A 15,734-nucleotide genomic window follows, 5' to 3' on the forward strand; every position below is an offset into this window, starting at 1 on the left:
AAGTCCTCTACCGTTCAGTAATGTTTTAATTATTGTCATGTCACTTGGTTGTTGGACCTTCTTTGTGCAAAATGAGTCTTATTAGCTCATCAACACTTTTCCTCTCTTCCAGAGCCGTGCATCCCCGAGCACATCATCACATCGTACAGCCTGACGATCGGCCAGGTGCTGTGGGACATGACCGCTGGTGCTGATCACTACACAGTTGAAGGGGTTACAGAGCAGGGCCTGAAGGTCTCCTGCAACACCCTTGACACCTACTGTCCATTGTACGACATGGGCTGTGGCCAGATGTACACCGTTAACGTCACTGCAAATAATGCTGTGTGTCAAGGCGTGTCCACCTCGACCGAATCAGCTGTAATTGCCACAGGTGAGAAAATGCGATTTGAACTTGATAGAAGATGCATCTTTGCACTTGCTAGGTTCTTAACAGTCAGGAGGCTTTCTTTGATGTTGTCAGCACGGTGATTGTGTCACTGTTGAGGAGATAAGCGTTGGGATTAGGGAGCTTGAGAAGTTTAAGATTGTTAATTGATTCATTTTTTAAAGTCAATCATCAAGTAAAAATATTTTTTTTCCATTATTTCAACTTTTCAACTTGCTGTTCTTCTTGTCCTATATGATGGTAAACTAAATATCTATAAGTTTTGGAGTGTTGATCAGACAAAAACAATTAAATCAATCAAGGAAATAATCAGCAGATTAATTGCAAAAAAAAAAGAAGCAAAATAATAAATAGTTTCAGCCAAGCCTAATTCAGGCTCAGCGTGACATGTTTTTTAATATACAATATATATGAAAGATAATAACAGCATCCTTTAACCTGCTCTGCTTCTTGATCTGCCTTCAGAGCCTTGCCCGCCCAACAACCTGCAGACCAATGTGCAGTGCCACAACGAAATGGGAATCATGTCCTGGGAGACCAGTTTTGGTGCAGTGGGCTATGAGGCCAGTCTCGCCGGGCGTGACGGCCACTCCCTGTCCTGTAACACTAGCAACACCTTCTGTAACATAGAAGGCCTCCATTGTGGAATCGTCTACTACACAAACGTCATCGCCATCGGAGAGACACTCAACAGTGGCATCTCCACTACTGTCCTGCTGGTCTCAGGTATGGTGTACTCATCTCTACTGATTACAATGTTTAAATGAGCTTCATGTTATTCTACAAATGGCGGAAATGCTCAAAGTAATTTAGCAGTATGCTTGCAAAAAGCAGCAAGCAAGCCAACAAGAGTATAAACAATGCAGGTTTTAAATATTAGAAATTGGCTCAACTTAACTGTGTGGCCTCAGGGATACACAGTATGTTTTTAATAAGAAACAGTGAACGTAAACATAACTTTGTTGGTTTAGAGGAAAACCCCACAGGGTATCTTTTTTTTAAAAAATTATTACATTGTGTATGGATACGTCCCTCCCCCTAAGAAATTAGGAAATAAACCTTAAGAGCAAAATACAGTATATTAAACAGCAGTGAGAAAGAAGAAAGCTCAAGCCAGAAAACTTGTGTTTTGCCTCTCTCGTGCCTTTTGCTTGCATTAATTATAAAGCAATTAATGATAATCTCTGCTTGTGTTTACATACGTGTATAGTTTACAGCTAGTGGAATTCAATGTTGCCAACAAAACAGCTTTCTTACTAGATTTAGCAATTTTAAGACCTAGAGAGCGTGCAGGCTTTTAAAATAAAGTGTATATAAAATTGCATTGTATTTTCTGTATGTCTTTCCGTCCCCTTTTGTCTCAAGCCCCCTGTGCTGCTGGAAATGTGGTAGCGGATTTGGATTGCTACAACAACACAGCCGAAGTCTCATGGAGCCCAGCCGATGGAGGAAGCTCCTACACGGTGACTGCAGTAGGAGAGGATGGCCACCGGGCTTCATGTGAGACCGATAAGCAGCAGTGTGATTTGACCGAGCTGCAGTGTGGTCTGACGTATAACGTCAGTCTCACAACCAACAGCGATCACTGCCAGACTGAGACACTCACTGATGTCACCTTCAGCACACGTGAGTTGAGCAACATCTCATCACAGAGTAGTTGGAGTCGAGTGGGGGGGAAACATTGGAACTTATCTCAACTACACATGTTGTCCAGGGCCCTGTAAACCTCTGCGCGTTGGAGTGGACCTGCAATGTGGGACGAGAACCGCCAACATGTACTGGGAGCAAAGAGAGGGAGTGGAGCTCTACATGGCTACTGCCACCTGCAGCATGGGAATGACTCTGCAGTGCAACTCCACCAACTCCACCTGCCAGTTCTCCAACTTGTCCTGCGGGGAAACCTACAACTTCTCTGTAACTGCATTCAGTGGCATGTGCTACAGTGAAATCAGCAGCACTGTGGAGATTAAGACAGGTAGAGCTCATCGTCAAATAATTAACTAGGTGATTGCAATCACCTAGGTACTTAGGTGATTGATTGATTGATTGATTGATTGATTGATTGATTGATTGATTGATTGATTGGGCTTTTAGCTGTATATAGATGGAGATTAAATGATCCTCCTGATTGTACACGCTGATCACAGTTTAACAAAATATTGTCAATGCGAGAGTCTATATCAAAGTTTTATTTTATATTATTTATTGGTCATTTTGTACATTAAATTGCTGTTTTTATCCCAAATTATGCAGTTACTGTTTAATCCATTTATCCTATTCTTAAATAATCTGTTTGATTAATTAATCCATAAATCAAACAACACAAAATGCCGCTGAAATTTTAATAATTGATTAAATATTTTAAGTAAAAAATACATCTAATTTTCTTGTTCCAGCTTTTTTGAAATATAATTATTGTCCTAGTTTTAGCCGTTTGAATATGACAACTACTGCTTTAGATATTATGATAGGCACTTTCAGTTTTTTATGAAATTGTATGTAATAAATGATTAATTAAGAAAAATAATTTGTTAGTTTGAGCCCTATACTGTAGCAATATTGGAACAAGCATGTCAGAAGTGGGAACAGCAAAGATCACATCTGAACTAAAATACAATTTCATTAAGGACATTGTCTCTTTTTCCAGCACCCTGCCAGCCAGCGGGCCTCACAGTCAGTGGGTCATGTGTCAATGAGACAGTGGTGTTGGATTGGTCGGCAGCTGAAGGAGCATCGGTCTACGTGGTGTACGCCACAGGAGACCTGGGATATGTCACATCTTTCCAAACCGAGGAGACAACAGTGGAGGCCGAGTTGCCCTGCGGACAGCTATTCACCTTCACTGTAAAAGCTCAGGATGATCGATGTGACAGCGCTGTGAGTCGGCCCGAATCATTCAAGACAGGTATGAGTTTCATTTATATTTCTGTCTAATGTGGTGCACAGTATAATTAGTTTATCATGATGCAACAATTTACCTTCACCTCAGGTCCCTGCGTGCCCGAGCATGTACAGAGCTTCATACAGTGTGAGAACAGTCTGGGCGCGGCCAGCTGGGCCAAGAGCGACGGGGCAGAGTCCTACATGGCCATCGCAGTGGGACAGGACCAACACACCCACATGTGCACCACAAACACCACCAGCTGCATCTGGGACGACCTGCACTGTGGCGAGCAGTACACCGTTCACATCATTGCCAACGACTACCTGTGCAGCAGCATGCCGAGCAATAGCACATCGATACAAATGGGTGAACATGCTTTTGTACTGGAGACAATGAGAACTCTAACTACCTATGAATAATGTCCAAACCAGGAAGTTTTGAGGGGGAACTTTATAGGGCACGCATGAAAAAACAAAAAAATAAAGTATGGAATAGAAAAGGAAACTTCACATGAACTTAGGATATTAAAGGTTAGAGAGGTCCAACAAGAATTGACGAATAAATCAGGCCTGAGTGTTGAAATAAAACAATGTAAAAATAGATAGCCTTAATGCCTAAAATGACCCAGTTTAAGCATCTCATAAGTAATTATTTGCTGTTTTTTCCGCATTGTAAAATGTATTATCTGTAGGTTTTGAACTGTTTGTAAGACAAAACATGACATGATGACATCACCTTGGGCTGTGGGAAATTGTGACAGGCATTTTAACCTATTCTCTGACATTTTTATTGACAATATGGTAATATATTAATCAAGAAAATATTAAGCAAAATAATAGAGAATTAATGACAACTAAACTTTTTTCTTCTGTTTTTAGCACCCTGTATTCCTCAAAACCTGAAATCATCTCTGAACTGCACTATGAAGGTGAATATTTAAGTTTTACAAAAAGTTCCTCCTCAGGAAATATTGAACTATTGCAAATCAATTACTTCTAACACAAATTTAACATACAACTATACTGCAATCTGTTCCTAAGGTGGGATCGCTGTCCTGGAATGCCAGTGACACTGCTGAGTTTTACATTGTGACCGCAGAGACCAACAGTGGCCACAAAGTGCAGCTCAGCACCAACGAAACCTGGACCTTCATTTCTGAGTTTCTCTGTGGCCAGAAGTACTTCCTGTCTGTTCAGGCGGTAGACTCCGTGTGCACAAGCCTCCCCAGTCAGCCGATAATGCTTGAGTCAGGTAGATTACTATTCCATTCACCCGTGTTTTTAAACTATTTTCTAACTCTGATGACACAGAGTTTAAGTAAAAGTTGAACACATACTATATTACAGTGTGCAAATTCTGTGTTATTGTCAAAACAAAATAGTCTACAGGGTTAACATTCCCAACATAAAGTCACTCTATTTTGTAGTTGTAGGATGACTTCTAAGTTCTCATCCTCTTGAATAATGTATTTTAATTATTTGTAGTTTTCTTTTGAATATGTTCTTTTAGACTTTCAAACCACGTATATTTTACTGAGAAACTGTATTTGACAACAATTAATTAACATTTTTGTATATTCCAAAATCAATAATTTGTTGAAGAGGGATTTTACATCTGTACAACCTACAACACCCTCTATCCTATAGAGAGAACATTAAAAAAAGATATACTTCGCAGCACTGATGAAAACTGTAGCTCCACAAACAAGGGCTCTTTTGCTTATTCCAAAGTCAGCTTTCACTAACTGTCTATTCTTCCTTCCAACAGAGCCCTGCCCCCCCACCGGCGTCACCAGCTTCATGAACTGCCTCTCTAACATCGCGGTAGTCTCGTGGACTGGTTCAGCTGGGGCGCAGTTCTACACCGCTATACTAGCTCAAGAAGACGGCCAATCACGAAGCTGCTGGTCTGACAGCACACAGTGTGGCATGCCCGGCGTCCAATGTGGACAGAACTACACAGTGACGGTCGTCGCCTCGAACGAGAAGTGTAACTCCGACCCCAGTGAGGCAGACACACTGCAGTCAGGTGAGACATTAAAGACAATCCCCTTAACTTCTTTGATTAATTTTTTCTTAACCTCTTTCATACATTTTTATTTCTGTAAACAGGTGCATAAATACATTTTGTCAAGAGTCTAAGAGAAGAAAATGTATATAATTGTCTGCAAAATGTGTTATTTAATTGTTGCCTTAACTGGGATTGTTTTTTATGCTCAGTTCATTCGATTACTTTTTTTAAATGAGGGCTTGTTAAGATGATCTCAAACTTCTTGTCACTTCAGAATGAAATAATAAACTTAATAAAATCTCCTCCACCTGCCTTTCTCCAGTGCCTTGTACTCCTACTGATGTGGACGTGACGATAGACTGCTCTAACAATCAGGGTCTGGTGTCCTGGAGTTCCAGCGACGGGGCTTTGTCCTACAAAGTGACGGCTCAGAGCTCACAGGGAGTCATGTCCTCCTGCGAGAGTACAAACCTAATGTGCACCCTGACCAACCTGACCTGTGGGCAGGACTTCTCTGTCCAGGTGGTGGCGCAGGATGATATCTGCTCAAGTTTACCAAGCCAAGCTACAGAGTTCAAATCAGGTAGAAGAACTGGATGGACATGAATCACCGTTGGATGTTCACATGTAAATTTGTGTCACTGATTTGTTGCTGTTAACGTGTACTAGTGTTACTCCAGTCCTCCCTTTCTTTCCTCCCTCTCTCAGTTCCCTGCACACCTAACATTGGCTCTGTGGTTCTCGACTGCTACACCAACTCTGCCCTCTTGGACTGGGCCTATGCCGAGGGCGCCCTGAACTACACTGCAACAGCTCGGACCTCTAGTGGCCATGTTTCCAGCTGCACCACCAACTTCACCAACTGCGAGCTGAAAGATCTGCAGTGTGGTCAGATTTATGATGTGGTCACTGTGGCCTCAAATGAGGAGTGCAGCAGCCCACCAAGCACCCAATTGCCGGTGGAGTCAGGTGAGCTCTAAAAAAAGTAGAGCATCTTTACTCAGTAAATTTAAATTAGAGTTATGGGCTTAGGATTTTAAATATCATTTTTGGGGAATTTTACACTACTGAAATTTTGTCTGTATTGGTTGACATAATCATCCTGCTGCAGCGACAGTATAGGGTGTGTTCAGTATATACTTGACATCATAATTTTTTGGGTTACAGGTGCAAAGTAGCTACGGGTCATCATTTTTCACTTTGAATTTCCCCTTTTTACAAATATTAAAACAGTGTTAAAAAAGAAACAAAATTGGTGAAAATCAGATTGACAAGATGCCCCCAAAAAATGTAAAGAAGAGATGGTTGATTGTATAGAATTCTATAGTTGTCAACTACAGTTGAGGAGGTAACCATGGAAGAAGTGAAGCCTATGATGATCAGAATAGTCCCTCTTATGACTCTAACTCACATTGGGCTTACTTCTTAGGTGAACTAAATAGTGAAAATAAACTATTACCCATTTTTCTGGGTACTCCCTGAAACTCCCTCAACTAGTGACCAAATATTGATCAAAAACCTGCTTAGTGATTTTTTTCTCTCTCTCTTACTTTCCTCTTCCAGTGCCTTGTCCTCCTGAAAATGTTGTGCCTGTAGTGGACTGCTCTACTAACACAGCCCTTGTGGAGTGGCAGGCCTCTACAGGGGCCGATTCCTACATTGTCCAAGCCTTCGGCGTGGAAGAAGATGAATCTCAATGCGAAACAGACTCAGAGTCCTGCGTTCTCACAGACCTAATGTGTGGCTTCACCTACAACATCAGTGTGATTGCCATCAACACCGTGTGCAATGTCTCACGGAGTGACATGAAACAACTGCAAGCAGGTGAGAATGATCACAGAGAATTAACATGCTGAGGCCTTGCCAGCATGATAAATAGTCCACATTACAGATTGGGCTAATTTTATTGTGCTGACTGTTATTTTCTAGTAATATCTGTAATTATTTTTAAATATCGGGATGTTTCTGTTAGTGTGTCTGGGTAGGAGAAAATGATGCATGTAGGAGCACTAGTGCTACTGTATTTCCTAAATCTTTGTGATTTTACAAACAACAAAACAATACAAAATGTCCACAAAACTAATTAAAGCTAAATAAATGTGCGTTTTCTCTGGTAGCACTGATATTGCTAATGATGGATAAAGAATTAGACCTGTATTGATCCTAAATCGTCTGTGCTTTTGCAGTGCCCTGTGTACCACAGCAGGTGGAGGCACGGGTAGTCTGTGAGTCTGGCGCTGTGGCGGTCTCCTGGGAGTCCAGCAAAGGGGCATCATCATACACAACGGTTGCCAAGGGCAATGGCGGCTACGCGTCTATGTGTAACAGCAATGTGACAACGTGCCTGTTCAATGACTTGCTGTGCGGCCTCAACTACTCCATCACTGTTAGAGCTTCAGATGAAACGTGTAGCAGCGCTCGAAGCTCTGCTGTGGAGCTTAACACAGGTAGAATCAGGTGTAAGGCATATTGAATGTCCTATTAAAGCTCTATTTGTACATATCTTCATTTATACCTGTTTGTCTGTCTGTAGTGCCGTGCATACCACAGAACGTAACAGCAGAGATGGTGTGCAGTAATGACACAGGAGTTGTGTCGTGGGAAGAGGAGGAGGGTGTGTCCTCCTACATGGTGCGAGCTTTTGGGCCTGATGGTCACAAGATTCAGTGTAACAGCACCACAACCAGTTGCATGCTACCCAACATGCACTGCGGCCAGCTCTACAACCTGACATTGACAGCTCAGGATGGAGAATGCGACAACAGCCGTGCCTACCTCAACCTGCAGTCAGGTACGTTTTTTAGTATGTCACGTGTCATTTAGAGTTTGATTGCATTTTTATCAGTCCTCAGTCCTGTATTGCATCTATTGAATACATTTGGAATGAATTGTCATGAATTATCAGTAGTCAAAGCCAAAGGATTTATATTTAAAGAACTTAAAGATATAATGCATGATACCTAATAAAAAAAAAGAGAGATTCAACTTCTGTTTTCCTATATAACATAGAGTCACAGTGCACACTGCAAGCAGATTAAAGTTATTAAAATCAGTCCAATGTATATGAATAGCTCTGTATTGCATTACAAAAAAAGTCGCCTACATCAGAGCTGTTCCTTAATGTCCTTTTTTATTTAACAAAATAACAAAGTATAAAATGACAAACCCTCTCTGTAATCTTTTTGGCCTTATCGCCCTCCCGAGGTAGTGTCTCTCTTTCAAGTGTTGCGTTGCTGTGTATGAAAGCTTGGAGTAAAAACACCTGTGTGACAGCTGACATAAAATGAAGCATCCGATTGGGCTTAATATAGCTCAATATAGACAAAACTGATCAGTTAAAAAAATGCCTTGATAGTACCAGATAGATCAAGAAATTCCTTCTTTCTGCTAGTGAACTTTCTGATCCAAGCAACAGGAACTATATTGTCTCAATGCTTGTCTGTCCTCTTTCTCTCTCCTAGTGCCTTGCAGGCCAACCAACGTAAAGGCTTCTCTACGGTGCCACTCAAACTCTGCTGCAGTGACGTGGGAGCGAGCAAGTGGAGCGCTCTCCTATCTTGCCGTTGGTGTTACAGAAGATGGAAGCAACAAGACGGAATGTAACAACACCATGACCCACTGTGATCTGATCAACCTGCAGTGTGGAAAGACCTACAATGTGAGCGTGTTCAGCCAGGATGAGTCCTGTTCCAGTGTGGAGAGTGACAAGGCATACGTGCGAACAGGTACTGTAAACATGGGGGGGTTGAATTCATTAAGGCTTTTCTGCTCAACATAAAAATATCCTTAGTAGCTAAACGATATTATATCAACCTGCCTACTTTGCTTCGTCTCTCCCCTCAGCACCCTGTCCACCCCAGGATGTGGCTATTAAAGCAGAGTGTGATGATGGTGCCATGGCCGTGTCCTGGTCACCGAACCCAGATGCCCAGCACTTCCATGTGGCGGCATTGAGCAACACCAGGGCGAGACTCTACTGTAACTCCAGCGGCACCGGATGCACCATCAGCGATCTACCATGTGGACAGCACTACAACGTCACTGTGCTGTCTGTGAGAGATGGCTGTGAGAGTATGCCCAGCGCTGTGGTAGAGACTTCCACAGGTATACGTCTAACACAAATCCATTTGTTCAATTGCTAAATTTACACACAGTAGTGTATTGATTAATGTCATTCACTTACAAACATGCTTAGAAGGTTTCATTTCCTCCACAACGATCAGTCCAGTTCTAAACATAACAACCTTTGTCACCTATAGGAAAAAAAGAAATAGCTGCTACAAATGTAACACTTGCATCAACTGCAGGCAATGAGTGTTTTAACAGCAGTTTCTAATATAGCTGTGTGTTTCTGCATGTTTCTTATGAGTGTTTTACATTTAAAGGATTAAATCAATATTTTGGGAAATACACTTTTTCAATTTAGTGAGATGACAAGATAAATATCACAGTCCTTTGTGACTGTAAGTATGGACCTTGTGACTGGAAGCAACTTTCTTCGTTTGTTTAATTCACACACAAAATAAATACATTGGGGGGAGTTATATGCTGAAACTATCTCTGTCTTCTTGGAAAGATGTTGATATGTTTATTTATTTTACTACCGGATTAAAAACTAAAATAATTAATAAAAAAGTAAATGGCTTGTAGATGGTACACATTGGCTTGTCTTTATGAACTACTTCTGGTGCTGTTACTTTCCATGCCTATATGAAACAGGTTATCTGCTGTTGAGACAATAAATGCCATGTGTCTCTGACTTCCTACTACTACCACCCCTATGCTTCTGGAGAATGTCTTTAAACAGAGAAGGAAATAAGAGATATAAAATTCTGAATTCCCTTCACAGCTCCATGTGTGCCCAGAAATGCTCAGGGCCGTCTGGACTGCATATCAAACTCTGCCTGGGTGACGTGGGACGTCTCAGAAGGAGCCCTCAGCTACTATGTGATGGCCGGAGAGGTCGGAGGTCACAACGCCAACTGCACAACCACCTCCTCTCCCTGTAATATCCCAGATCTGAAATGTGGGACCATTTACACCTTCCATGTCACTGCTGTCAACAAACACTGCCGCAGTAATCACACCACCTTTGAGCTTCAGACAGGTATTTAACAAGAACCTCTACTCTCAGTACACCAATTTTGAAGTGAAGTGCTGAAAGGTTGTATATGAAAAGTTATTAGTAAAATGATCTTGTAAGCATTGTATCATATTATGCATTAGCAAACAATAAATTAAACGTTATAATGATCTAGTATAGCACAAATTGCTGCTACGCTGACATCTATGGGTCAGTAGTCCAAACATTTTGGGCTTGCGACCCCTTATAATGAATACTTGTTCATCAAACCGTGACTTTTCTTTCTATTATATTGCTACTGGTAAATACTCGATATTTCCCAAAAGTAGCAAAAATTTCAGTAATAACAACAACAACGACAAATATTTTAATTGGTGTCGCAAAACAACGTTTATTCTTCGTTTCCATCCCAATAATCATCTTGTGACCCCTTAAACGTATCTTGTGATCCATAGGAGGGGTCCTGATCCGTAGCATTGCTGTTCATCAGCAAACCAAGATTTACTCAGTGCTTCTATTTCAAGCTTGTTTAAAAACTGCCTACATTTTAATATTAGAACCACAAAGTTGTAAAAGCAGAGTGAGATTTTCAGAGACCTCTGATGCTACGACCCCAGCATCAGGGTTATTCTAAGGAATGTATTAGTGTCTTATCTGATTGTTTTAAAGGGTTTATAAGGACTAATTCTATAAAGAAGGGTTCTCTGAAAGATGAAGTAGAACAAGAAATGAGAAGGATATATTGCTTACATTTTCCTAAATGAACTTAACACAGTTTTTTAATTAAGCTATTTATTTTTTTATTCCTATCCTGCTCTGTAGGTCCTTGTGCTCTAACATCAATTAATGCGTCGACACAATGCAACAGCGACAAAATCCTGGTCGAATGGGAAATGAAAAATGACACACCGCTCTACGTGGTGACCGCTGAGGGCCAAGACCAAACCCTCATTTCCTGTAACAGCTCGTCCAACTCCTGTGAACTCTCGGATACCCGCTGTGGCATGCATTACAGCATCATAGTGTCAACTTCTTCTGATAAGTGCAGCAGCCTCAGAAGCCCACCAAAGAAGATCAAAACAGGTATTTGTTTGTGTATTCATTACTATTTTTTTTTCAGAAATGTCATAATAAAACAATTCATAGATCTTGTAGAAGAATTAAACTTTCAGTATTGAAATGCATAACTATTCTACAGGACACGCAGTAGCAGTGAATTTTATATTGCCCAAAATAAAGCAAACAAATGTACCAATGTAAAGTCATCAGACATATCACCAATGAGAATCATGCATCTAGTTTTAAAACATTATTGAGGTGTGTGTTTTTCTGGTTGTGCTATTGTTATGGATTTTGTTTAATAGTGAGATATGTAGACTGTGAAACAATTCTTGTGTAAACCCCAGGAAGAATCACAGCTGCTAATGGGGATCTAAATACACAAACAAACAAATTATATTTAAGGTTATTTTGTTTTCTTTAGTGCCCTGTGTCCCAGACAATGTGACAGTGGCAGCATCATGTGAGGAGAATGGAGCCACAGTGACGTGGGGACACTCCCCTGTGGCTACATCCTACCTACTGACAGCCACAGGGAGGGATGGACATGTAGCGAGCTGCAACACCTCAGTAAACAACTGCACCCTGGCTGATCTGCACTGCGGACAGAAGTATAACTTAAGCATCACCGCCAGTGGAGACAACTGCACCAGCAAGCCCAGAACGTCATCCTTCGAAACGGGTAGAGACATGTATTGTATAGAAAATATGAAAAATAAGTGACAAATGATCAAAATGTTACTTGCAGCCTATTCCTATTCTTCTAATATGCACAATCTACCTGCTACTTCCTACATTTGGGTTCTACATTGCCACTAAGTTAAACTGACACACTGAACAGTAGGGCATACTGGATTTGCCTCCTGCTTGAATCTATTTAGTTACTTTCTCTCTGTCGTCGCAGTGCCGTGTGAGCCCTCTGATCTCGCAGTGGATATTGATTGTAAGACCAACTCTGCCATGCTGTCTTGGGGTGCCAGTGAGGGCGCCGTGGAGTATTTTGGCTGTGCCCAATCTATGAACGGAGACGCGCTCTACTGCAACAGCACAGTCCCCTTCTGCTCACTCACAGGCCTGGGATGTGGTGACATTTACAATTTCTCTGTTGAAGCCTCAAACGGTGTCTGCAACAGCTCGTTTAGTTCGCCTCTGCAGGCTGGAGCAGGTAAATATTTTAAGCTAAAAAATAAAACTATTGAAGTTCACCATTATTAACAATGATCCAGTTAGTTAATTAAGCACAAATTATTTTTACATAGATAACAAAATACGCAGAAAAACAAATGTCAAAGTGTTATATCTAGTCCTATGTATTTGCAAGAATTATATTTATTTTACAGAAAAACTTTTTTTAGTCTTTAGCTCATATAGAATAACGTAACAACCAATAAACAAACTGATGTTACGTCCTTCCTATTTGGTTTAATACCTGCAATGTAGTACAGCTAGTCTAGTGGTAAAGATATATAAAAATAAGTATACCCTACCAAGAAGACTTTTAATGTTTTCAAAGTACTCCATTTTACAAGTGGTAAGCTGGTAAACTACACCTCAGGAAACAAGTGCTAAAAAATGTATATGTGCTAATTCCACTGGAAAAAATATTTAATTAAATCTCTAATCTTTTTCCTCCTCAGCCCCATGCGCTCCGACTGCTCTGAATGTCCGAATGCAAAGGATAGGCAAAGCTCACTGGGCCATGATGTCATGGGACACTGTCAATTGTTCTGATGTTGAGTACCTTGTCGAGATAACCGGTCGAATCCAAAACAACCCACAGACCCAGATGCAGATCTCTTCTTACTGGTTGCCCAGAGCATACTTTGAAACCCCAATGCCTTGCAGCACACCTTATAACTTCACTGTGCGCTCCGGAAACTCAGCCGGGGTCAGCAAGCCATCCAGTCCCTTAACTGGAGTCACAGGTAAGTTTACACTGCACTCGTGCCTGACTTTATACAGACGGCGAGGAGTGATTTTAGAAACCTTTATGTCATCTCTACAACTAGGCAACTCCCACCAAAATAATCTAAACTGCACTAAAATTAAGAGGAAGCATTCATACCTTAAGTTGAGGCTGGCGTATAAACAGAAAATAAATTACGATAAAGTTCAAAAACATTGCAAATCATATAGCTAAACTATATCATTTGCAATATTAGAGGGAATTACCATTTTTACAACATTTTGCTCATTTCTGTAGTAAAACATTCAAATGATTATGGTGTGATTTTTGTGGGGATCTGTACCAAACAAAGATGTTTCACATGTCTGTACAATATCATATGTAGGCTAGGAAATCTCTGCAGCACGACAATATTTAGGATAAAACAGTATTTTGAAACACATTTTGGCTAAAACAAAATTGTTCCATTTGAAAATTGCATCAGGCCATATTGAGATTTTGATAAAATGTTGATCAATTGTCCAACCCTAACTAAAAATGATGATGCATGTTTTAAATACAACATCCCCCAGTCTTTCTGTTAACTGCGTTTTCACTGTTTCTTTCCCAGTCCCCTGTGCTCCACAGAATGTGAAATACACTGGTGACAGAGCGTCTGCTGTGCTGTCCTGGAATCAATCACTGCTTGCCACAAGGTACACTGTCTACAATGTGTCCGGGGCAGCCCGTGTTAAGCTTTGCAACACCACCGGACTCTCCTGCCAGCTGACCAACTTTGATCCTAACACCACTGAAGTGACAGCCAGCAATGCAGCGGGAGAAAGCATCCCTAACCGAGATATCACAGGTCAGACGGGCGATAACATCTACAGCACAACACAGAGAACAACTATCAGAGTATTTGACTGACCCTAACAGAACCGCTGTCCAATCCAGCCAATGTTCTATATCATTAAATCACTCTTTCCTCTATATTGCCATTTTTAAAATTCGGTTTCTGACATTTGTAAACATTATTTCTCACCTTCCTCAGGTCCAGTAGGAGCTCGCAGAAAAAGACATTTGTGGGCCAGTGGAACCTATGCCCACAACAGTAAGTGCAGTGTTATAACATGACCTAGAGATCTGAAATCATCATAGGCCTGTATTATGAAACAAGTGTTAATTTCTCATCTATCTCTCTCTCAGATCTTGAAATCCCAAAAGTGCTAACTGTAACCGTAAGTGGAGTTTGCTTGAATGTGACTTGGATGAGAGTCAAGGATGCAACCGAGTACACAGTCATAATTGAGGAGAAGCAGACCGACCAATCAGCCACCTAGAATTAGAACCGTGGAAGGTCATTTTTACAATGAGAAGGACCTCAAGCCGTGGACCACCTACTGCATCAGGCTGGCAGCCAAAAACACCATCAACCAGAGCAACTACTCCAGGCCAATGTGTAGAACCACTGGTGCCTCCTAATGAAATACCACAGATACACTTAAATAGACACTGGACTGAGCAAAAACCCAGTCATAAGGGTTGTATGTTTGTTTTCTTCACTCTGTAGCATCCATAACACAATTGTTAGCTGTTCAATCTTTAAGAACTTTAGAAGGAAACTTGTAAAAAAAGTTAAATAAAATAACAACTACAAAGCCACATAATTATTCTGGTACTTCTTTAGCGTATATGTATTTTCATAATTATGTCTGGTATCATAGCGGCATGTGGCAATATAGCTGTCTAACAAAGTATTGCTGAAATTCTATTTATCAAAAATGGTTTTATTTTCAAGAAGGTTATTAGATTATCTGGATTATTAAACTAGAAGGAAGTGTAAACAAAAAGTGATATTTTCAAGCAATATTTTTAAAACCATGCAGTATATATTTTCTTTATTATGTACTATGTAACTTCTCATTTTGTTTAAACACTTTGACAGATCCTTTTTAACATATGAAAGAAAAAAACTAATATGTGAAACATTAAAACACCCCTCTGTATAAACACCGGTGTTGAAAACTTTCCTTTAAAAAAATGTTGTGCGTGTGTTTCTATCCCAACCTGTGATTAATTATTGCAGCCTTATGTATACACAAAGTACCTTTGGAACACATCAATAACTTACTTTGGTAACAACATATGCCTCAATTACTTTTTACCACATAATGTAGTTTGTTTGTTTTATCTATTCTTGCAATGTGAAGGCTTCACCTTAACCTCAATTTTATGGGAGACTGTCAAGTTTTGGATAGCAGATAGGTTATGTTAAACACACTGACAGGATTCCTTTCAGAAATAACTCAATAGCTTTTTTTAAACCACGGGTGTTAAAACTCAATTACCTTAACTGGCAAAAGTAGTATCAAAAACATAGTGGTTTACATCTTAAATGTTCTTTTTGCAGTGAAAGTAAATA

At 40.5% G+C, this 15,734-nt stretch overlaps 1 protein-coding gene across 1 annotated transcript; it reads left to right on the forward strand.

Moving 5' to 3' along the window:
* The first annotated feature begins 3,352 nt into the window (after window positions 1–3,352).
* Window positions 3,353–14,967, forward strand: LOC129094679 (fibronectin-like). Its single transcript, XM_054602939.1, has 19 exons — window positions 3,353–3,638; window positions 4,151–4,200; window positions 4,313–4,523; window positions 5,040–5,300; window positions 5,605–5,865; window positions 5,991–6,251; window positions 6,846–7,106; window positions 7,469–7,729; window positions 7,816–8,073; window positions 8,744–9,007; window positions 9,126–9,386; window positions 10,132–10,389; window positions 11,188–11,448; window positions 11,864–12,106; window positions 12,329–12,589; window positions 13,062–13,349; window positions 13,941–14,177; window positions 14,364–14,423; window positions 14,519–14,967. Exons 1-19 carry the CDS (start codon window positions 3,353–3,355, stop codon window positions 14,650–14,652), a joined length of 4,377 nt encoding a protein of 1,458 aa, XP_054458914.1. The 3' UTR covers window positions 14,653–14,967.
* Window positions 14,968–15,734: the final 767 nt, after the last annotated feature.

The sequence above is a fragment of the Anoplopoma fimbria genome, chromosome 8, assembly GCF_027596085.1.
Source record: "Anoplopoma fimbria isolate UVic2021 breed Golden Eagle Sablefish chromosome 8, Afim_UVic_2022, whole genome shotgun sequence".
In the NCBI taxonomy this organism is placed as follows: Eukaryota; Metazoa; Chordata; class Actinopteri; order Perciformes; family Anoplopomatidae; genus Anoplopoma; species Anoplopoma fimbria.

What these genes read in the sequence shown, in the direction of transcription:
- LOC129094679 (XM_054602939.1), top strand. Translation starts at nt 3,353, where the DNA reads ATGCAACAATTTACCTTCACCTCAGGTCCCTGCGTGCCCGAGCATGTA. An exon ending in AGCTACAGAGTTCAAATCAG is followed by an intron (nt 5,866 to 5,990) that starts GTAGAAGAACTG and finishes TCCCTCTCTCAG; the next exon opens with TTCCCTGCACACCTAACATT. An exon ending in TCCCTTAACTGGAGTCACAG is followed by an intron (nt 13,350 to 13,940) that starts GTAAGTTTACAC and finishes TTTCTTTCCCAG; the next exon opens with TCCCCTGTGCTCCACAGAAT.